Source organism: Populus alba, chromosome 11 (genome assembly GCF_005239225.2).
Source record: "Populus alba chromosome 11, ASM523922v2, whole genome shotgun sequence".
In the NCBI taxonomy this organism is placed as follows: Eukaryota; Viridiplantae; Streptophyta; class Magnoliopsida; order Malpighiales; family Salicaceae; genus Populus; species Populus alba.
The window spans coordinates 23278502-23301269 of NC_133294.1; the positions used below are offsets into that span (position 1 = coordinate 23278502).

Here is a 22768-nt window from a genome sequence, read left to right on the forward strand (position 1 = left end):
AAACTAGGTGGAGATGCAATAAACCACATGATTTCTATGGAAACAGCTTTGAAAACAAAAGCAAGGCTCTCAACAAAAAGTCAATTGGAAACTAGGAAGCAAATTAATGTTATAGCAGGTCTCTTTAAAACTACGAGAAACTATTTTTTGCTTGTAGGCATTTCAAAATAAGTTGAACACAAAACCAATACAATCTCTTATTCAATGTCAAACGTCACATGTCAAGTTGTTGTTTGCCATTTGAAAGCTACATCAAATATGATAAATGCATCAGGTTATTTGAAGAGTGTTGTACACCATGACTTTATTCAGACAGCCAAAAGTTGAGAAGTCAAAAGGAATCGGAAGCAATATTCACTACTAAGTACCCCTTTTGAGGAGAACTGAAATCAAAGTAAGAGCCTAGACTGCAAATGCAAGATGCACATTCAAATCAGAAGAATCTGCGTTAAAAGTTTATCTATGCGATACTTTTTAAGGACATGAGAACCCAAGTTAATAAATGAAGACAAAGGGCAAATTGATTTCTTGATCACCTTTAAGCAGATATGACAAACCTCTTTTAACCATATAATGAACAAAAACAGCATCCAAATAAAAAGAAAAGCATTCACCGTCCCTAAAAGTCCTACCAGGAAAGACATTGCTGCTTCCTTCCTAAGCAAAATAGTGGGGAAACAAAATAAAGGACAGTGGCAAGTATGAGCTAGTAATTCCCCAATGACCAATAGTAAGCATACCAAGAAGTAGTCTATTCTGATTCAAGGAAATGAAGGATCAAAAGGGCTTCTCATACTCCTGAGGGGCTGGCGGTTCCCAGGCAGGTATGAAGCCTACAAGAAAATATTAAGAGAATTAGTTGAGCAGAAAAGGAGTGCTCAGATAAGATGCTGAAAAATATTGACCGCTAAATTGATAATCTATTTATTCACCCAAGAACACCAGTAACATGCAAGTTAAAACAAAATGGTTGTGTTAATTGATTATAACAATGAGTGAGAATCAACTACCAATACAGCATCAATGAATATGATTTAGCACGCTCATAAGGATTACTGACTTCTTATTTGAACAAACAGTTCTGCTATGCCCTGAAATCTGGATTCCCCTAGCCATGGAAATGAATAATACTGAACTAAAAGGACGAGCTATTCAATGGTTAATTTCATATAGACATCACATATATGACGTTCAAAGAGCATCAATGTTGTAAACTTGCTCTTGAAACTCAATGTATGCCTATTATATTTTCTGTTGCCAGCTGAAATAATATTCTAGCTGCATGCCAGATTTATTAAGACCCTAATTCAGCCTCACAGATTTACATTGAAATCCTCGTTGCATTGCTTTCAACAGTCACTAATATCATTAATTTGCTTGTTGAAGGAGAAAACGATAAGATTACTACTGTTTCAATTTCTATGATGAAAACAGTAATGCAACTGAAATAAACTCGTCCAAATCTCATATAGCTGCATCTCCATGATATGGGCAAAATTTGATGGAGACATGTAAAATCATAGATGAGCAAATTTCCAAGTAAATGATTATTCTGATCTAGAGTAGACTGGAAAATAAAGTGCTCTCAGTGAAAGCAGTTATGATAGAGACTAAAAATTTGGAGGAAAACATAGTTTATAGGCTATCGGTCACCCTGGAGTGCACTTAAATTTATCAATAATCAATTTTTCATTTCAAACAATTTCAAGGCAAATCAAGTTAAGGCAACATCATGATTTACCACTCCCCAATCCTATCTTTTATTAAATTTATACTTTAGTTAGACTGCACATAAGGTTTTTGGTAAAAGACTTCAGCTTTCATTTGAATGTCAAGTCTCAGAAAGGTCAGAAAATTATTAAAGATGCCAGGGGAAGAAGTTTGTTTATAATCCTTTCCTTTTCCAACATATGTGCTTTTGAGATCCAAATGGAGCCTTTTTTGTTGGAATAAATTACATATCTATAGATCTCCATGCACATCTTATTGTCAAAAAACATGTTTCACGATTATGTTAAAAACCATCACCAAATATACCTCAATGGTTAATAATGGTAAATATGCATTTGTACAGCCTATTAGCATGCGATTAAACACCAGAATTAGGCAAATCAACCACAAACTCTAGATTTATAAGAAATCAAACCAAGAAGTTAAATATGTGGCATACTTAATGGTATTTCTCCCAGGGACATATAAATCGAGTCATCATCACCAAGAGTCCCCTGAAACAATCAGTAATACTAAGTGAGTTATTCATCAACTATACAAAGGGAATGTATTTATTTAGCTTTCTTCCACTACCAAAAATATGATTTCTAAAACCAAGTGCCACATATATAACATGATATCATATTGCATAGAATTATACATTTAATGAAGCAATTAATAGGAATGCGGATGGAATGCATACAACATGAAGCAGCCAAATGAATACATCATCAAATTCTTTCAGACCTTTTTTAATTAAAAAAAGGCTACTAGGTTTTCATGTTCTATTCAGACAAATAAGCTACTTCTATAGTACCTCTCCATTGTCAAGGTCCATTTCATTTTGTAGCGGAGTTATGTTATCTGGTACTGAGGTACAATTTGAGAGATTGTTGAGAAACTCTGCGAGCATAAGGCCATCATAATTGACCTGAACATCAGTGATATCACCAGTATTCTGTGAAAGGCTAGGAAAACCTTCTGGCCCAGTAAATGCAGTCTCCATCCTGAGAGAATGGACAAGTTAAGATCATGTAGAGAAAAACCACATCCAGGACATATAATAATGAAGTAAGCTTCTTGACATCAGAAACATGCAAGGTATTTGGCATTATTCTTTGACAAGTTGAGAAATGTAGAAGTGTTGAGAGAGAGAGAGTGATTATAAGAGGGACGTACTTTCTTTGTGAATTATCAAAGTCCTTGTCTTCCAGGGTGCAATCATTCTCTAGATCAATTATTTGAACCTGCTTGCCATAACTCATATGTCTAGCATATTCACCGGACACATTGGAATTACTTATTGACAAATCAATGTCAACCTGTGGTGCTTCTCTTTTGGTTGTCATAATAGATGGGTATGTGAGAACTGGATCGCTACAATGAGTTTCATTTATATCAGATGTTTCCATGAGATTAAGATCAACGATTTTAAATGAACTAGGAAACAGCTGTTTCTCTTCAGCATACTTGAAGCCTGGTTCACCAGCAATCCTCGGAAATTGACAATTACTAATGTAACTGTCTTGGGTAGCAGCCACAGCCATAGTCACCTGCTGATCAGGTGAAGCCCTCCCAGTATTTTCACTTAAATCAGTGCGGTGCAAATGCTCATCAGCGGTGATAGCCAAGGATGGAAGCCATTCCCTTGGTTTTTTGGCTGCCTCGCCAATACCACTGCTTTCAGCAGCTCGTTTCTCACCTCGCTCCTTGACTGAGGTGGACCTTCCAAAACCTGAAAGTCCTAGACTAGATTCCTGTTCATTGTCATGCATAAAAGCTCCATCTGAAAAAGAATGAGACCTCACACATTTTCCTTGCACAGCACCATATTCAGGGCCTTCTTCATCAGCATCCTTGGCAGGCTGGACAACAGCTACTTTAATTATTTCGGAGTTGGGACAATTTGAATCATGTGTTGCATTCACATCAGTTGTGGAGACATTGGATCTTGACATTGTAAGCCCATTATCAGACGTGCCTTCCTCTTCATTATTGGGAACTTGATCAACCCTGGAGGACCTACATGACAATGCAGAGCGCATTTTCGTTGGCACATTGGCAAACTTGCTCAATGTTAGTAAATCAGATCCATCCTTGCCCAAGAGATCACTCTCTGCATCACTCTGCTGGATAGGTAAATCCTCTGGAACAATCTGTTTCTCAATTTCATAATCATAATTGTTATCCTTCATACCCTTGTTCCCCAGATTTACTTTTGCTGGGTCACCAGAGCCCTTGGAGGGTTCACCATCAGTCTCTTCTTTCAGAACACTAAAAGAACTTGCCCTGGAGCCAGTTTCATTTGGATAGCTGTACTTACTCGGTCCTGATTCTATATCAGCAGTTTCTTCACTTTCTGGTGCCACCCCACTCTGACCAGATTTCTCCATTCCATCTCCAACATCATTGCTAACTTGCTGCTCTTCGCAGTGTCCAGAAACTGTATCATTCTCCTCTGTGTCAGGAGACATTCTATTCCTATCTGACAATGACCCCCTCCTCCCATATTCTCTACCCCACTCTGAGCTGTAACCCCGGTAATGCTCTCCTCTCCTCCTTCCCTTCACATGATTCCTCAGATTGAAGTCATCAGGGTATCTTCTCCTGCCCAACCCAGCATCAGAAGCACCACTCCCTAGCCGAGAATGGGCAGATGTTCGGCCCTCCTGCATAAGGTCTTCTTGTTGCCTAAAGTCCTGATAATCCCCTGCTTGCCTTTTGAAACTACCATTCTGCCATTTACCAGAAAGTGCACTCTGAGGTAACAATCCCTTGGAAGCTAAATACTCAGCTGCAAGCCTACCAGCTTCCATTAAAATATTGCCTTTCTGTGGCGGTGGCTGACGAAAAGATTTGGGATGGCCCTGGCCATGGGCAAAGCCACGGTTATTGAAGCTTCTATATTCGGAATTGTAAAAACCATGACCTCTAGCAGAATTATCTGGGGATATTCTGGATGCACCCATTCCCACCCCCATGGAACCTGACCTGTATCCATTTCCAGGACTTCTATGCCTAGCATGCATGTTTCTCCTTCTGGTACTACGTATCCAAGTGAAATGCTTATAAAACCTACAAGCATGCAATCAATCAATCAATCAATCCTCACAAAATTGAAAACCCATAACAGCAAACACAACACAAGTAGCAGGTGATTATATAGCTTCAAGTAGTAAGCAAGCAACCAATCTATCCTCGAATAGGGAATCCACAGAAAAGTTCAAATCTTTTTCATGTTAATCACATACTGTAAGGAGATGGAGAAAAAACCAGAAAGAAATAATATTGCAGAAGAAAAGGGCAGGTACTTAACAATCAAAAAGTAACATCAATCATAACAACAGTACATTTGTTGAGGTCAACAGATGAAAATGGTCAAAATATGAAGCAAATCCAGTATAACGAGGGGGATATTGTCTAAAAATCTGACCTTTCTTGTGTTTTGCTATTAAGAGAGGTACAGTGTAATTGTCCAAGAGAAGATCCAGAGATGAGGTAATTAGGGTTTGGAGATCCAGTAGTGCAGATTTATGGCCCCCACATCAACATCTCATCATCATCATCATCATCATCTACACCATGTCAGAGAAATACTAACTATATAAGAATAAAAATCCTCGAAGTGGTAGAATAATTTCTCCGCTGTATAAATAAAAGGGAAGAACTTTAAGGTCAAATCGATCACAATTCACAAGTTTGTAGCTTTCCCTTCTTTCTAACAAGGAAATGTTTACACATACTTTGTAGTAACTCTACTTAACGAATACATTTAACCCTTTTTTGGTTCTTTCCTTTCCCTTCCTGCCTGTCTGGTGATGGGGTGCGGCTTTTGGATTGTTGGCGTTCGGTTTTCAGATTTTTCTTCTCTTTTACTCATTAATTTTACAAAAAATAGAGTAAGATTAAATTAAAAAGGAAAAGAATGAGAGTGATTATTTGTTTTCCCACCTCCATGCTCTGGCACGTGTTCACGCGCCTTCCTCTCCACCTCCTACTTATGAATAGAGATGGTGAGTGAGACACATGACATGACTGTCTCAACCTGTCCAGAAGAAGCACTAGCAGGTAAAAATACTAGCTGTGTGTTTGTGCATGTGACTACACTCCGTTTTTTTTTTTTTTTTTTTTTAAGCTGAGTTTATTGCTATAAACAATGATTTATTGTTTACATGGGAATTTTGAGTGTAATTTGGTAAATAATATTTTTTTTATTAGTATAGATATTCGGACTAGATTATATAAACCTCAATTAATTTTATAAATTTTAAAATTAATAAATATATAAATTTTTAAAAATTCTAAAATTTGTGTGATTTCTAGAAGATAAAAGCTAATGAGTTGAACCTCGGGAATTGTAAAATTAATTATTATTAGAGAGGATGAGGCAAAGGTTGGCAGAGAAATTACAAGGGGCGGGAGGGACGTGTGATGACAAAACAAAACAAGAGAAGGTGAGAAATGGGTGGGTTGTCGTGATAAGGTTCTCTCTTTCCATTAACAAAAAGGGAGATTTAGACCTACCTTTTGCTAATTCTATTTTTCCTGCTTTCCGACAGTCGCACACATCTTTGTGTGATTTAAAAATATTTTAAAAAAAAGTTAATATTTTTTAATTTATAATTTTTTAATATTTTCAAATTATTTTAATATATTAATATTAATTTAATTATGATTTTCAGCCTAACTAGCGGTGCTTGGCCTTTTCCTCTTTTTGTATATTTATAACTTTTTTCTGTATTTTTTTAAATAAAATTTTAATTTAGATTTAAATGAATAATTATTCTCTCTTTTATTTTGTTTATTTAAATTTTTCAAATTACTGATTATTTATTAATTATTTTGTACGCATTTAATTTTGAACAAATTATTCTAATTCATCTATAAAATTTTCTTTTTATGTTTTATATGAATATAAAATATTTATTTTTTATAATATTTATAATATGTATAACATTACATATTATTTTTTTTCTTTTTTATTTCACTTAATCAATTTCATATGTATCTATTTTTATTATTGTTTGATTAAATAAAATTTGATTTTGATAAACAAAGTCATTAAAAACAACCGGGTTAAAAGCATGTGTTGTGAAGTTAAATATTTTTGCATTTATATATGTCTCTTAATTTTTTATTTTCCAACTCCATTTATTGTTAATGATTGTTTTTCTTCATTTATTAGCACACATGGTTTTATTTATTTATTTGACTACATGTATACATAAAGTTTTTGATTTACACTTTGAATGCTTTTGTGTATAGAAATGTATTGAAAAGGCCTGCATGTATAATTTTCTTGGTAAAAAAACATATATTTGATCCGTGGCGGAATGCAAGTCAAATGGCTAGCTATATTAACAAAAACAATAAAATGCGTAGCCTAAACGCTGTAAGGAATAGTATACACACAGACACAAAACTATTCATTGCAATAGTTAACTTACAGTTTTGTCCTTTGAATAATATCATAATCCAATTTTGAACCCTAAAAAATTATTTCATAAAAAATACTCATTCAAAAAATCCAAAAAATTTAAATTTAAAATTCAAAAATATTTTATAGACACAAAGAGATAAGCCTTTGAGCTGCAAAAGATCAAAATACTACATGAATAACAAGATTGGAAGATTTTGACAAGATGAGATGAAAAAAAAAAAAGAAAATTGAGGTTGAAATCCAAACTTATACATGTTTAATTGACTTATTCAAGTATTTAATTGAAGAGAAAAAAATTAAGCTTGAAAGTTAAAAAAATTGGAAGAATTGATTAAGTTTAAGGACTTAATGAAATTTATAATGGGTTTTGTGGATTCAATTAAGGACTCAATTAAAAAAAAAATCAAGTCTGGAGCTGGCATAATCCGAATCAATTGGTAAAAATTGGAAGATTAGAGGCACAAATGAAATTTTGAAAAGCTAAATCGATGCAATTAGAAGCTTAGTTGAAAGAAATTTGAAATACAAAGTTCAATTAAAAACCATATTAAAGAAACTCAAAATCAAGCATCCACTTGTAAAATACACGAGACTTTAGAGATTAAAATCAATGAAATCAAGAGGCAAATTAAAAAATATATATATAAATGGTCAAGGGCTCTATTGCAAAGTGCTAAAGGTACAATGATCAAATAAAAAAATACCATAATTTTATTATTCATTATCTTTTTACCTTTAAATAAAAGAATAAGATGCAAATACTCATTTTTCAATCCTAATTTCTGTATCGTCCCTTCACCATTCCTCACAAATCTTATACCAACTTATATTCTAAGCTAAAATCCCAGCTTTAATGGTACCAAAAACATCTAAGATTTTCTATCAAAAACAATACTCAGCATTATATTGCCAGCATAAATAGCCTTGGTATTCCCTTTGTTAGTTGCAGAACAGGCTTTTTGCTCTTGGCTCTAATAAATAACTGAGATCTATTCTCCTGCATCAAAGGTCTAGATCTCATTAAACTATCAACCCCAAAACCTTATTATTACTTTTATAAAAATCCCACAAAACCCTAACTGAATCAGTGAAGAGAGAAGCACTGACACGAATACTGCCTCCAACAGCCCTTTTCCTTATGCTTTCCAGCCTGAAACCAACCAAGAAACAGCCCTCGAATCATCACAACCCCTCCACAGCACCACCATGACCTCCTCAGCCACTCCAGGAGCTACAAACGTGAGCAGAGTCTCCATCCCAGCAGCTCATCACCAACCTTCAGCCTTCATCTCCTCTGCATTTTGAGAAACAATGGAAGATCTTCCTTAGCGCGCAGTATCCATTGTCATCTTCTCCTAATTTTCATTCCTCCATTGAAGCAGCTGCTCGTGAGCCTCCCGCACCAGCAACTTCTTCCCGGTCCAGCACTAAAGGCCAGCCACCCTTTCAGAAGCAGCACCGTAATCTCCCTCAAGCTCGCCACCAGCATGCTCACCACCGCAAACGACCTCCCTTTTATTCCTCAACCATAGCAGCTGCAACCAAAGACATCTTCTCTTCAATCCTGAGCAACAGTGGAAGCCCCTCCTTCCAGCAGCATCCAGCGGCTCTCATCGTCAACCAAAAGCACAGCCCACCCATCATAGAATCCACCGGCTAGCAGACCCTTTTTTTTATTTATTCCCATCAAGGCCAGCAACAACACTCAACCAAAATCACTGCCTTCTGTCGACAGCGCTAAAGTTGCACTTCCAGGACCAGCAACGACGATAGCTTCAGCAACCATGAGCATATCCACCGTGAGCCACCTTCATCACGACAGAGTCTCCAGCCATGCAACACTCCCTCTCGGCTATGTAACCCTCTTCCTTCTTCCCTCCTTCAGGTATTATTTCTGGTGCACGCAGAACGTTGATTAATTCACGTTCTGCGAAGAGAATAAAAAGGGGCTGGATCTTCCTTCCAGCCCAGCCCTACTAAAAAAATAAGAAGTAGTCGGGCCGTCTGTAGACCCAATCAAAACGGGCTGATTTTTGGCCTCGACCCAACAAGCCCAACTGTTAGGCTAAGGAAAGTGTTTGTCAAATAAATTATAGTGCCTAGTGCCTTTCCCTTAGTTTTAGTTTATTCTTATTTTTTTGTTTTAACAAACAAGTCCCAAAATAGTTTCCAGAAATTTTAAAAAAAAATTATTTTCAAGTTCTTCACATGTTTTTCCATCAATTTTATTTAATATTGAACTTTAGACTTATATGATAACAAACCTAATATTAAAAATAATTGATTTTTTCTGAAATTTCAAAAAACAATTCAAAAAATAAAAAAATACCTTTATTTTTTTAAAAATATAAAAATATGTTTTGTTTGTATGCATATTGTCAAATTCTAAAGTTTTCATTCATATTTTTTTATAAAAAATAAAAATTGTATTTTTATCATACTTTAAAAAATACAAAAATCACTCATTAATATTATAATTAGTTTATAATTATCTATTAGAACTTAGCTTATATTTCAAAAATATCATAAAAATTATTTTCTTTACTTTTATACGTAAAATATATTCCTGTTATTATATAAAAAGATAGTTCTTTTTTTATTTTTATGATTTGATATTAGAATAATTAGGTTTTAATTTGATAAAAAAAAAATCTTCTTATTAAGAATTTTTTTTTTCAAATTTTAGACAGACCAACAAATTTACAATACTGTATACCTGTAATGTTGTGGCATTTCCATCCTCGAATAATACCACTTTTCTCAATTTCATTCGTGCTCCTTTTATAACACTCTTCAATAATTAATTTAACTTCTCCAGTATTAAAGAAACACCTGCCAGTTTTCTCTTACCCCAAAATTAATTAATTAATTAAAAATGCAATCCACTTTTTGCTCACTGATTGGCAGCAAGTGAAGGTTACATGCAAGTCTCCAATTCGTAAGCATTCATTATTTCTCTTAATGTATTTAGCATTTTCTGGGCCTGGCTTTAAATTATTTTAATAGTGAAATACATAACGTATAAAGAATAAAATCACATGGATACGGATATCACATGGTTTAATTTTTCATACAAGCATCAGGAGGAGGGAACACAAATAACTTGTGGCATTTGCCCTTTTCTATATAATATATAGATAGATAGGAGTATATGTTCCTATTTTCCTTGTAACAACGACAAAAATCATAACAACAATTAACAAATAAACGTTTTGATAAGATATTAGAGAAATTAAAAATTTTACATCTGAGGCAGCCTACTCATTATGTGGTGATACACTGCTGGATTGTTGGAGGACAGGCTCATATTAGCTTCAGTCACTGGCTCCACCTTTGCTTCTCCTTTCGGCATCATCAACCCCATTTCATTCACTGCACGTTGCTGTGCTAGGTATGGATGCATGGGCATAACTGGCATCCTTGGTTGCCCTGGACCTAACCCAGCCATTCCCATATTGGCAAACCCAGGTTGATTCATTCCAAATGAGAAGCCAGCCGGAGGCCCCGGCTGCTGCCTGAAGGACCCAAATGCAGGAGGCCTCTCAAATCTACTAGTCATGCTGTTGTGAACTTGGGATGCCTCAGGTCTGTGAACATGGGTTTGAACGGCGACGCCAGCTTGGGATGGTGTGGCATTAGAGGTGCCAGAGTTGACATGGTTGCTATTGCGAGCAGCAGGGACATCATGATTGTGCTTCCCCTCATACGTAGTGATCACCGACTTAAGGTCATGCGATGCCCTCTCCACATGCTTTCTCACCGTGCAGCCTGCGCTAGTGCACTTGTAGTAACTCCTGCAAGAAAGATCACCCGCCCGATTTTTCAATTTCAAATGGTCAACAATTCATTCCTTCATGCACAAGAAACTATTCATTTAACTAGAGGTGCTTCCCCAATGTTGATTTAACTACCTAGGATTTGGATTTCCTTTAACAACTTTCTGTCCATACTTTCTCCAGCGATATCCATCGTCAAGGATATCCACCTCACTGGTTGTCTGGACCACAACTCTAGGCTCACGAATTGCTCTGGTGGCTCCACTCATTTCGGTTGCATATGTTTCAACTTTCCTGAGATGTTAGACAACATGAGTACATCTTGTGCCTATAAAAATGTCATAAAAGGTGATGGGAATGCATTGAGAAACAGAGAAATGGAGTGGGAACCTTCTCTTGGACTCAGATTCTTCTCCTTCACCATCGTAACCCACACTGCCATGTGTAGCCCGGTCATCATCTTCATCATTTGAAAAGGTAGACGAGGCATCCACAGCATCAGCGGACTCAAAGGGAGTTCCGCTCTGACCCTGTACCGAGGAATATGGATTCCCGAATTCAGGGCCTAGGCCCCCAGATGCTGAAGAGGAAACCTCGACATTGTCATTCCTCCAATCAGGAGTTCCTGCAGCAGTTCCTTTTTGTGTACCTGCCCAAACCGAATCATTAACAGCACCAACCTGTGGCCCAGCTTGTTCAGGAGTATCCAGTTGTGTATCCATTGATCCAGTGGCTGACCTCCGGTTGAGTGGTGGCTTGGGATGGTTATGTGCCCCCTTATATATGATCTCTGTTATATGGCCCTCATGAGAACGTTCCACTTTCTTCTTAACTGTGCAATTTGGATGCGTGCACTTGTAATAACTCCGTGGATACTCACTGCCTTTTACTTGTTTCTGCCCATATTTTCTCCAATTATATCCATCCTCAGATGGTGTGCCTCCAGCAGCCATTGAATCTCCACTGGCTCCTTGATCTCCTTCTTCATCTTGTTGCTCAGCAAGAGGGGAAGAATGCTCAGCGTTGCCACCAACAGTGTCAAAGGTCCTCTGATCTGCTACACTAAAACCTCCACTATCCTTTTCAGTAGTCAATTTGGAGAATTCTGCTCGGAAATGGAGGCTGTTTCTACTCTCAAACTGAGCTTTGGCGGGTTCCACACCATGGGACTGAAAAGCATTCTCAGAGTGAACAGAAACATCAATACCGGAAACGATTGCTGTAGAAAAGTGGCTGAAGCTATTTATATGCAGAAGGCAAAATTTAAACCTAAGATGCGCATATTATTTACCTATTTATACCACAAACCCTTCTTTCATCAAGTAAGGCAGATCTTCAGTATTTAAAACATTCTAAATGAAACATGATAACTAGCATGAGCATGTCTCTCACACACTTGTGTGTGCAGTGTATTTTTTTTCCTTTTACTCCAAACAAATAATATAAAAGGCAAGACTGCCAGGTGCAATTACCTTGCTTGTTCCACCAAGGAAAAAAAGAACTAGATTCTCCCATAGGCTTGAACGCAAATGAAGATGAATCAATGTTGTCAAAGAAAGTTTCTTTACTTTTATCAGGAGGGTCAGAGCCCACTGTGGAGTTCCCATTTGGAAAAAAAGAAAATTTTCCAGTTGTTGGAGATGGCTGTGCCTGAGGAACGACATAGAAAAGCTCAATAAAAAAAACTGTTTGATCTTTCAATGCACTATTAATGTAATACAATATTGATCTTGGCAAAAGAAAAGATTTCGACAATCAAGATACTACTGTGTTAGAAAAGATTTCGACAATCAACATACTACTGAGTTAGCCTCAAACAATGGTTATCACCAAATCAAGCAGCCTTGGACCAAATTATTTGACTTCAGAATATCAAACAGAGCTCCTTTTTTTTTTTTTTTATCAACATTTCTCCATGGCAGCTCTACACATGTTCAGGTGCACAGATATTTAATCCATTGCCTGTCAACCTGTTTCCAAATCAACTCAAGTTGTGTAATACTAATGTCATTTACAGCAGCAACATCATAACGGTACTTGCAAGGTAAGGTCTCCATAGTTTTGGAGCAGGAGTACAAAATTAATCTTCTGCATTTGGCTTAATATTATCATCTATAAAAAACATTACATCACCAAGCTATTGCATGCCCTCGATTCGTTGCATGTAATTTCAGTGTACGAGGAATCAGTCAACACAGCCAAAATATCCCGCAACCCCATCAAACCTGATGAGATCAGCTTGAATAAACAGAGAAAAATAAGAAGATGAGCTAAAATTATGAATCACAGAACTTTCTTCAGAAAACATTTTCTGATTCTAAATATCTTCAAGTGATTTCTTACAACTTATATAAGCAACTAAAAATCTACAAATTGGGGTCCTAGTTCGCCAAGATGTGAAGAAGAGGGGAAAGAAGAAAGCAACCACCCCAGAATGAGAACAATGTATTTAGGCAATAGATATAGAAATCAGAACTAGAAGTTATGCTTATATTTGATTGAGCTCTAATTGATCGAAGCTTAACCAGAATGAAAACCTTAGCCCAACAATCTGGCATTTACTTTCCACATTTAAGTTCCGTCATTGGATTCAGTTTCCTGTTATTCTGATTTAACTTGAATTATGAGATGATTGCAACTTGCTACTATCTTCTCAGATTCCTTTTTTTTTTTCTTTTTTTTTTTCAAAGGTGTCTTGACAATCTCTCTCTTGAAGGCCAAGGGCCAACTGGACAGCATGTAAGAATTTCAAGATTCTAAAACTTACCAAATTTGAAAGGAAAACTGGAGATTCCAGCAAGGTTGTCGGGCTGAAACCAGGTGGTATTGTCAAATAAGGCGACCTAATCTCAGGGTTCATAGAACTTTCAGTAGACCTGATACTTTCTGTATTCAACCGCGGCGCATTAAATCCAGCTCTGGCTGCAATTCTTTCAACAAGACCTCCACGAAAGTTTGATTTTTGCTCAGAAAATGTACCTAATTCAGTCAACTGAACACCACTAGTTTGTGCTCCATCCTCTTTCTCAGAATTTCCTGTTGTCATCTGCTCTGGTTGTCCCAGATAGAGCCCTTCATTTCTTTTCTCCCCAGGAGATTCTGGGATTGTTCTTGAGTTAATATCATCACCTACCATTGCTGAGAAAAAAGCTCTTGGACTTGGACTAGGAGGTACCCAATCACCAATTACAGCAACATTATCATCAATCCCAGCCATGTTTCAAAATCTTGGCACACGGTCTACAGCAAATATTAGTGAAGGAGTTGGGGACGGCTAAGTTCCTGAAAGGTTTAAGCAAACGTATCACTACAAGATTCAATCAAATACGAGTCCCGGGAGTTGAAAGAATCACAAACATGCCAGGAGAAGAGCCATAAATTTGAATCTTTTAGTTGCAAAGGACATATTGGTAGAGAAAGGGTCGAAAAAGGATACAAGTTTCAACCAAATTCTTGTTATAGTCAAGCTACAAAACCAAAACTTCCATTCAACAAACTGCAACCGAATGGTTGGGTTTGCTTGAGATGAGTTTACAAAAACTGGAAAACAACACAAAATCAAAAATCAAAACCAAGCAATGTACTCTCAAGTTATCCAAAAGAGATTGAGCAATAAAGCATCAACTTCGCCAGTAGGAGGTTATTCGTCAATTAAACCCAACTCAGCCTGATTTCCGATTTCGACTGAACATTTATTAGGGGGTAAAAGGTAAGCAAAAAGGACAAATAGGCAGTCATAATGACCAAGCTGGTTTCCATTCTTGTTCGATGTCAAAAAGGAGCAACCATTACTATAACATTACAAATAGAAGATGAAAGACAACATTCTCAATTTGATGATGTTTTGTTGAGGAAAAAAAAAATATAGAAATGCATAATATCTAAGCTTAAATATCTCGTATCAAGATCTAATTAGGCATTTGATAATTAACCAAAGAAAGCAAAACAAGGAAGATTTTGAAGACCAGAAAACACCCCCCAAAAAAAAGTTTCAAGATTTAAACTCCAGAGGTGAATTCAATTATGAAGCTGAAGGTGAGTACCTTAAATTGGCAGGGAAGTTATAGATGTCAGACATACGATAATAAAGGAAAGAAAGTTTCAAAATTTGAGAGGTGCAAAACAAATGAAAAAGAGAGGGGGGGGGGATTAATTAAAAAAGATTACCTGATTGATTATGGAGTCAAGGCTAAGATGATGATATCTTGGGACAAAGACCCACCACCAGCACCAACCTCTGGTTCCTTTGATCACTTCTCTATTAAATTCAATAGAGATGGGAATGACCCACTTCTGTTTTTTCAATAAATATATAAAAAAACACAGCTTCCTATCTGTTTTGTTTTAGCTCAAAAATGATATGATGATGTTTATTGATTTTGAAAAACAAAAGGAATCACCTTTATTTACTGTTATTGCAGATGCCACGTTAAGAAATACTTAAAACAAAAATTAAAAAGGAGAGGAGATGATTGTGGAGTGGAATAATGGTGGGGGACCAGAAATGGATGGAATCTTTGAAGAATGGAAAGAAGAAAAGAAGGCCAAAAACAAAAGCTTTATGGAGAAGGAGTGCTCTATATATTTCATCATCCTCTTGTTCTCTCTGCATCGATCTTCCATTCTACTTCTCGGCCATTTTTATTTTTCACTCTCTAATCAACCTCTGCCTAAACTGTTTTTCAGCTTTGGATTGGGCTTTGCGTTGCCATTAATTAAAAACAAACGGCAGGGTCCTTTTCGAGAGAGCCAATGAGACACCGCCATGTGGAGGCTCCAGGTCAGTTGTTGTCCTCCGAGTTCTGACATGGTTTGTTGAGGCGCTGCTTCGTACCGCGATCCAATCAAATTTACTTTTTTATATGGTTGAAGTTTACAAGGGATTTTAATAAATAAAAAAATATTATTATAATATATTTATAAGTAAAAAACAATCTAAATTATCATAATATTAAACTGTCTAGAATAGAGAATAAAAAAAGGGTGTGAACTAACTTTTGTATTTTAAATTATATTTATTTAAAAGAAAATTCAATTGATATTTTTTTAATATTTTAATATATCAATATTAAAAAAAAAACTTTAAAATAGTAGACAGTACCAAACAGGCATCAAAGATAAATTAAGTAAAGAGGAGGGAGGGAGGGTGGGTGGGATTTGGGATTTTGCATTATAGATAGGTATTAGTTAAGGATAAAATGAATATATATATATATATATATATATATAAATATACGTAAAGCTACACCACACCGCGATTGACGGATGATTGATTTATTTGGTGGTTGTCCACGAGGAGTTTGAGGTGGTTATAACATCTTAATTTCACATTCGCGGTGTGGTGTTGCTTTCGACACCCCAACGCTACACATTTATTTAATTATATATATATATATATATATATATATATATATATATATATAGTTCTGTATAAATTATATTAAAAACAAATTATTTTTGCCCAGAAAGAGCTATAAATAATAAGTTTTTTTTTAAAAAAAATTACTTCTCAAAAACCGTAGTCGCAGAAGCTGCCTCAAGCAAGCTTAAGTGGTTATCTTCCTAGCTTAAATGGTTATCTTAAGTGCATTTGAGGTCTTGGCCTAGTGGTGGAAAGGGTTTGTTCCTTTCCATTCTATCAGGGTTCAAACTTTACTGTGCACGTCTGGCTTTACATACTCATAGGTTTGCAGATGTTTAGTGGGCCGTAAGATTAGTCGTGGTATGCACAAATGGCCAGGACACCCATGTAAATCAAAAAAAAAAAACGAGACAACATTCTAATTAATTAAAATGGAATTTCAGGATTGTTATGGTCTAATATATATATATATATATTCGATTTTCAAGTAATCTTCAGAGATATATATTGTTGCGTTGTGAATAAACGGAGCCCCCAAAGATGCATGGCCATGGAGTAGGATGAGGACAAACGGAAAGGTTAGCCCACGTTTTTGGAACCATCTTCCTTGGCTCGGACGATGGACTTAAAGGATGGTTTTTCATTCCACCATTTGCTTAAGTACGTAGATCGCATCAATGAAAGGACTCCAGCTATATATATATATATATATATATATATATATATATTCCTAGCTAGCTAGACTGGAAATTAAGAACACACAGAGAGGATCCAATTCTCTAATCTTGTCAAAGGGAATTGTACGTACGTGGCTCGTTCTGGCCTCCCCCCTCCTTTGAATATTATATTTATTTATGCTCTGGTATTGTTGAATTCGCTTTTAATTAAGATCGTTGAAAAATATAGCAGTTAATTTATATATAAGCTCGTTCGATGCCAACCATTCAAAAAAAAAAAAGGAAAAAGAAAAAGGGAAAGGGAAATGATCACGTGAATATTATTGATCCATCGATTTATCTTCCCTGAAACCCAGCTAGTTTGTGGAAGCTTAATTTGAGGATGCGAATCTAGCTAGCACAGGATCAGTGGTGTTCATATGCAAGAAAGATTCAGGTGCATGGTGGCTGCGCGGGACTATGTATCAAGTGTACTTCTTCGCCCAGCTGGAGAGCCTAACTTTTTCTGTTCATGATGTCCATCCCAACCTAGCAATCACCAACAACGCTATCATGTCACTCACAATTTAACGTTGCCAAATCTTCATCAAGCTTTACGTCTTTCTTGTTCAAGAAACTCGGTGATCATCAGATCAACCGTGACACGATACTGTCATCCACCGAATACAATATTTCACCTCTTTTCTTGGTTCCATCCAATCATTCACGCTCAGAATCACGAGACGTGACTCCTTCTGCTACTGCTCCCTGGATGGTTCTATATGGCACTGATCTATTAGCTAGCTAGCTGAATATTACAAGCTTTATTCGCTGGTTTTGTCGGTAATTAATCTTCCCTTTTGTTAATTTGGCCTCAATCCCATCCTGCCCTGCAATTTGCCTACTGGATTACTTATCCCGGTCAGCAGTTGACGTTTTAAATCTCCCAGCATCTTTAATTCACCAGCACAGACCAAAGAAAAAAAAGAGGAAAAAAAACAAGGAGAATCCGGCAACAAGTAGCCAGGGAGGACTTGACTGAGACTTTGTCAGTGCTGCATGGACTATATACGCCATGATTAGAAAGCAAAAGTTGAAAAGAAAAACAGTCAGTTGATTTAGTCAAAAAAGAAGAAGAGAAATAATAATATATGCTAGCAGGGAGGGAGGAGCAGAAAACTGGCATCAAGTACAGTATAATTACAGTACACAGGAGATGCAAGTTTTGTTTGGATACGGAAATAATATGCCATTTACAGATATAATTATTTATCACTGCATCACATTACCAGCTAACAAACAGCATTTCAGTCTTCTTTGATTTCCCTCTTGAAATCTTTTTACATTTTCCCTGTTTAACTTTTTTATTATTAATATATCTTGATCAGGAAAGACGATGGAGATGTGCCCTTCTTTCCCCCCCACCTCGCCTCGCTTCCCAGTCAAAAAGATACTCTTTGACCAAGTCTTTGTCTTTTCTTTTCTTGATACTGTTTTGGTGACACCAATGTTTTCTTCACAGATCATATTCAATTCGCATGTGGATCCCTCTTCAAGGACTCATGCTTTGGCTTGTTTAGGTTACTATTTAAACAAACTTCTTGCAGTTTTGAGGATATTTAGTTAATTAATATATAAAATAAAATAATTTATAATTTATAGTTTTTTTTTTTTTTTTAAAAAAAAAGGCTTACTTTTTAAAACCCACTAAAATTACCATAACGTCACCATGCCTGGGGGAACCTTCACAAACATAGAAATGGAAGAAACATCAGAGGTTACAAAAGATACATCCATGCTAGCTACTTCGTACCTCTGACTTCTAATATGTTTGTGAACATATTCTCATGAAGAAGAGACCACATGGACCTCAACTTTTACCAAAGCCAATTTCAAAATTTGTTGCTCAGGATAGCTTAATTCATGTTGGAGACCATGCCCGGTTTATAGCCCGCAGGCTGCAGCGTGACTTTCACAATCTATTTGTCTCCATTTTTTGCCACAGACCCAGTAAATTATAAAAAGGGAGTATCGGTGGGGACCTCAAAAAGGCCGGGATTGGGATGCTGGAACCCAATCTTGGACTCTTTATGTAAGCCAATCTTGGACTCTTTATGTGAGCCTCGAGTCAGAGAATTAGCCAGTTTCCCTGTCAATGGGACCTCTCCTTGGACTGAATTCCATGACTGAATAATTTCAATATATATTCTGTTGCCTTGCCAGTGGGCCATATGGACCCCATTCTTGGAATGTCAAGAACAGTTGAGAGCTGCAGCCTGTAAAATAGATGTATGCATTTTCTGGGCCCATATTGAGCCTGGAAAATCACCTTACTTGGGTTACATGCCTGTCTGTGGGCCTTTCCAAGTCAGGGATGTTTTGCAGCCATCACCCAGGACCATGAATGATTAGATTGAAGGGGCAGTGGAAGGTGATTGGGAAGCAGAGTGCAGGAGATCATGCTTTCAATGCAGCTATATTATGTAAATTTATGGAAGCCACAGAGGGGACCTCAGATCAGGAGCATGGAGCTGCTCAGTTTAGCGCAAAGCAACTGCTGGAGCTTCTCGCTGAAATATAGCTAGTTTGTGATGCAAACACCAAAAGTCAATGGGTTATAAAACAAACAACATCAGGAGTGATTATTCTAATGCCACGAGAAGGGACAGAAACAAGGAGGATTACTGAAACAATCTTATCCTTGAGCCAAAAAAGGGAAGGAAGAAAAAAAACAATCTTGTTATGCATGAAGAAATTCTAATAATGGATGCATTAGGAACCAGATCACAGCTTGGATTTATAAGAGAAAACAAGAAAAATCGACTGAAGAAAAGAGGAATGGTATTGGTGGGCCACGTTTCTTTTCATTTTCCTTCCTAAAATCAAAAGCATTCTAAGGGGCTTTAGGCACGAAGAATATATGAGCCAGGAAGGATTTATATATGCATGCTTATGTTGACAAATGCTTCATTATCCACCATAGGAGTTTTGTCAACAACATCATGAGAGTGTTTGATTCTTGGAGCTGAATAAAACAAAAACATGAGTGGTGGTAAGAAGATTCATATTCTTAAACAGGAACCTAGTACTAGACCTTTCTTAAATTAAACAGACAAAATAATCATGGGCCAAAACATCCTTGAACTCCTTAACACACGCAGGATGCCATCAGCTGGAGAGGTTCCTCAGAAAAAACCACCAGCATTTGCTTATGTCACCGACCAACGAAGAGGTGCTTCCTGTTTCTTTATTTATTGAGTTCTTTCCATTTTACACTGCAAATACAAGGAGCCTTTGAAAGCAAAATGAGATAAAAAGCGAATGAGATAAGCACAGGTTCTTGGAAGAGATTGCTTTACTTGACATGCTGCTTGTTTGGAACTGCTGCTATCAACAACGAGAATATAAATATGTTTTATTCCATTTTTACTACCACAATCTTCACAGGTCTCTTTATGCGATGTTCAAGGGCACTGTTTTTTTTTTCCTGAACTTTCTTATTACGTTTTGAATGAATATAAATTGTACGGTGTTCATGAAAAGAAACCTGATAGACTTAAGCGACCTCCCCAGGGTGCTTCACTTAAATGGATGGTTTGTGTTCCAACTTTGTTTTGTAGGGGTTTTAAACATGGCATGATTCACGAGGAGGGAGAATGGTGGTTAGATTTATAGCTTCAAATGGGATAACCTCATGCTGAAATTGGAATGTTACAGAGATTAATTGGAAAACAAATGCTTGGGGATCATATTCTGCTTCAATCCATTCTACATTGTCTAGTGATAGAATAGTTATGCAAGTATGTTATTAATGATGTTCCAAAAACTCTAGGCTCCCAAATTAAAAAATTAGTTGATCAATTAGTTCTGACAATCTCCTCCGTTCTTCTTAACCAAAATAATTGGTAGCTTATATTTGGTCTTTTGACAAGTCAAAACGGCTCATGGCTAGTACCTGCAAAAGATAATATTTAGTGAAGGTGAGGACTTTGATGCTCAAATAAATATTTTTTTTAGAGAGAAAAAATACAAGAATATTCTAGAAAGAGATGCTTTGAAAATATAAATACAGTAGAGAATTGGAGATTGTGAATCTTTTGTCATGAAGCTCTCATGGTGTATTTATAGTTCATAAAAGGAGGGTCTGCAGGGTAATTACCCTGATAGCATTGAATGAAGGATAAATATATCTTATATGATAAGAATACGGTGGGTCCATAAAAGACTTTTATACATCTAAAAAGGTGTAGGGAGATTTAGAGTTTAAGAAGTCAAATGTAGTTCAGCCTATAAAGGCTTTTTCCCTGAGGTTAGAGCAAAGGAAGGTTCGTCACTCCTCTAGACATGCCAAGGGAGGATTGGTAATTATATTTGACTTAGTTCACTGCCAAGTCTAAACGCCTTATGTCTGGCATACGTGTCAATCCCAAGTTATCTTGGGCTTGGCACATTGCCAAGCTTAAGCGTATTGAGTTTGGCATGCATGCTAGATCCATGCAACCTTGGACTTGGTGCATTTTCAAGTCTAAGTGTATTGGGTTTGGCATGCATGTCAAACTCACGCCACTTTGGACCCGGCTGACTGCCACGTCCAAGCATATTGGGTCTAGCATGCATGTTAGACCCATACCACCTTGAACTTGGCGCATTGCGAAGTTCATGAACATTGGGTCCGACAAGCATGCCAAACCCATACCACATTGGACTTGGTTGACTGCCAAGTCCAATTGTATTGCCAGACCCATGCCATCTTGGATGTGGTTAACTACCAAGTCCAAGCACCTTAGACTTGGCTAACTACCAAGTCAATGCCACGCCACCTTGGATGTAGAGTACTGCCAAGTCCAAGTGTCTTGGACTTGGCAAACTACCAAGTCCAAGCGTATTGGTTTTGGCATGCGTGCTAGACCCACACCACATTGGACCTAGCATATTGTCAAGAACAAATGCATTAGGTTTGACATGTATGCGAGACCCAAGCCACCTTGGAATTGACGTACTTCCAAGTCCAAGCGTATCGGGTCTGTTATGCATACGAGACCTGTAAGTCCAAGCGTATTGGGCCTGGCATGCATGCCAGACCCACGCCACCTTAGACTCGGTGTACTGCCAAGTCCAAGCGTCTTGGACTTGGCTAACTTCAAGGTCCAAGCTTATTAGGTTTGACATGCATGTCAAACCCATACCACCTTGGACCTAGCGCATTGCTAAGTCCAAGTGTATTAGGTCTAACATACATGCAAGACCCATTCGTTTGTAAAAAAAAAAAAAACTTAATAAAATTAACTCATCAGTTGCCCTCCAATACTTTAATATGTTATTTCACATTTAAAGGATTAAGAGAGGTGGAAGCGACAACTTGGTTAAAAAATGTATCATCATCCTTTTGAGATAAAAGGTGGGATGCGTTTACATACCTGGCGGATATTGGATAATAATACCATATATTTTTGCACTCTATGGTTGTTGGCCCTTTTTAATGTTCTCTTTCCTCCGGGGACAATTCTTGATTGTTTCCTTGTACAACATCGTGTTGGAGTTGTTGCCCTTAGAGAGATCACTTTTATCCATGGATATGACAATGGTGTGACTGATCCTTTAAGAAACCTTCATTGACATCATTCAGTCTTGTCTCCTATAAGTAATGTAATTTTCTACGAGCTCTTGGTATAGCTGATGGCCCTAGTGTTAAGCCAATATAGGTTGTTGATGGTGTTAAGACTTGTTGTAGTGACAAGGTTTGATTTTGCCCTAAGATTGTCAATACGGCCTGGGTAAAGAGTTGCACCTTACTAGTGAGTTGTTGAAGCTCAAGTTGTGTGTG

General features: G+C 36.9%; 2 protein-coding genes across 2 annotated transcripts; both read right to left on the reverse strand.

Annotated features, from left to right (window-relative positions):
• Positions 1-503: 503 nt before the first annotated feature.
• Positions 504-5607, reverse strand: LOC118029422 (uncharacterized protein At4g26450). Its single transcript, XM_035033299.2, has 5 exons — positions 5144-5607; positions 2890-4785; positions 2528-2717; positions 2171-2225; positions 504-833 (listed from the first exon to the last, which is right to left on the reverse strand). Exons 2-5 carry the CDS (start codon positions 4737-4739, stop codon positions 778-780), a joined length of 2151 nt encoding a protein of 716 aa, XP_034889190.1. The 5' UTR covers positions 4740-4785; positions 5144-5607; the 3' UTR covers positions 504-777.
• Positions 5608-10235: 4628 nt separating this feature from the next.
• Positions 10236-15073, reverse strand: LOC118029423 (probable WRKY transcription factor 2). Its single transcript, XM_035033302.2, is given in 8 exon segments — positions 10236-10944; positions 11062-11220; positions 11317-12133; positions 12136-12145; positions 12399-12423; positions 12425-12576; positions 13694-14208; positions 14970-15073. Coding segments are annotated over 7 exon segments (2166 nt in total). The 5' UTR covers positions 14144-14208; positions 14970-15073; the 3' UTR covers positions 10236-10391.
• Between the last annotated feature and the right edge of the window lie 7695 nt (positions 15074-22768).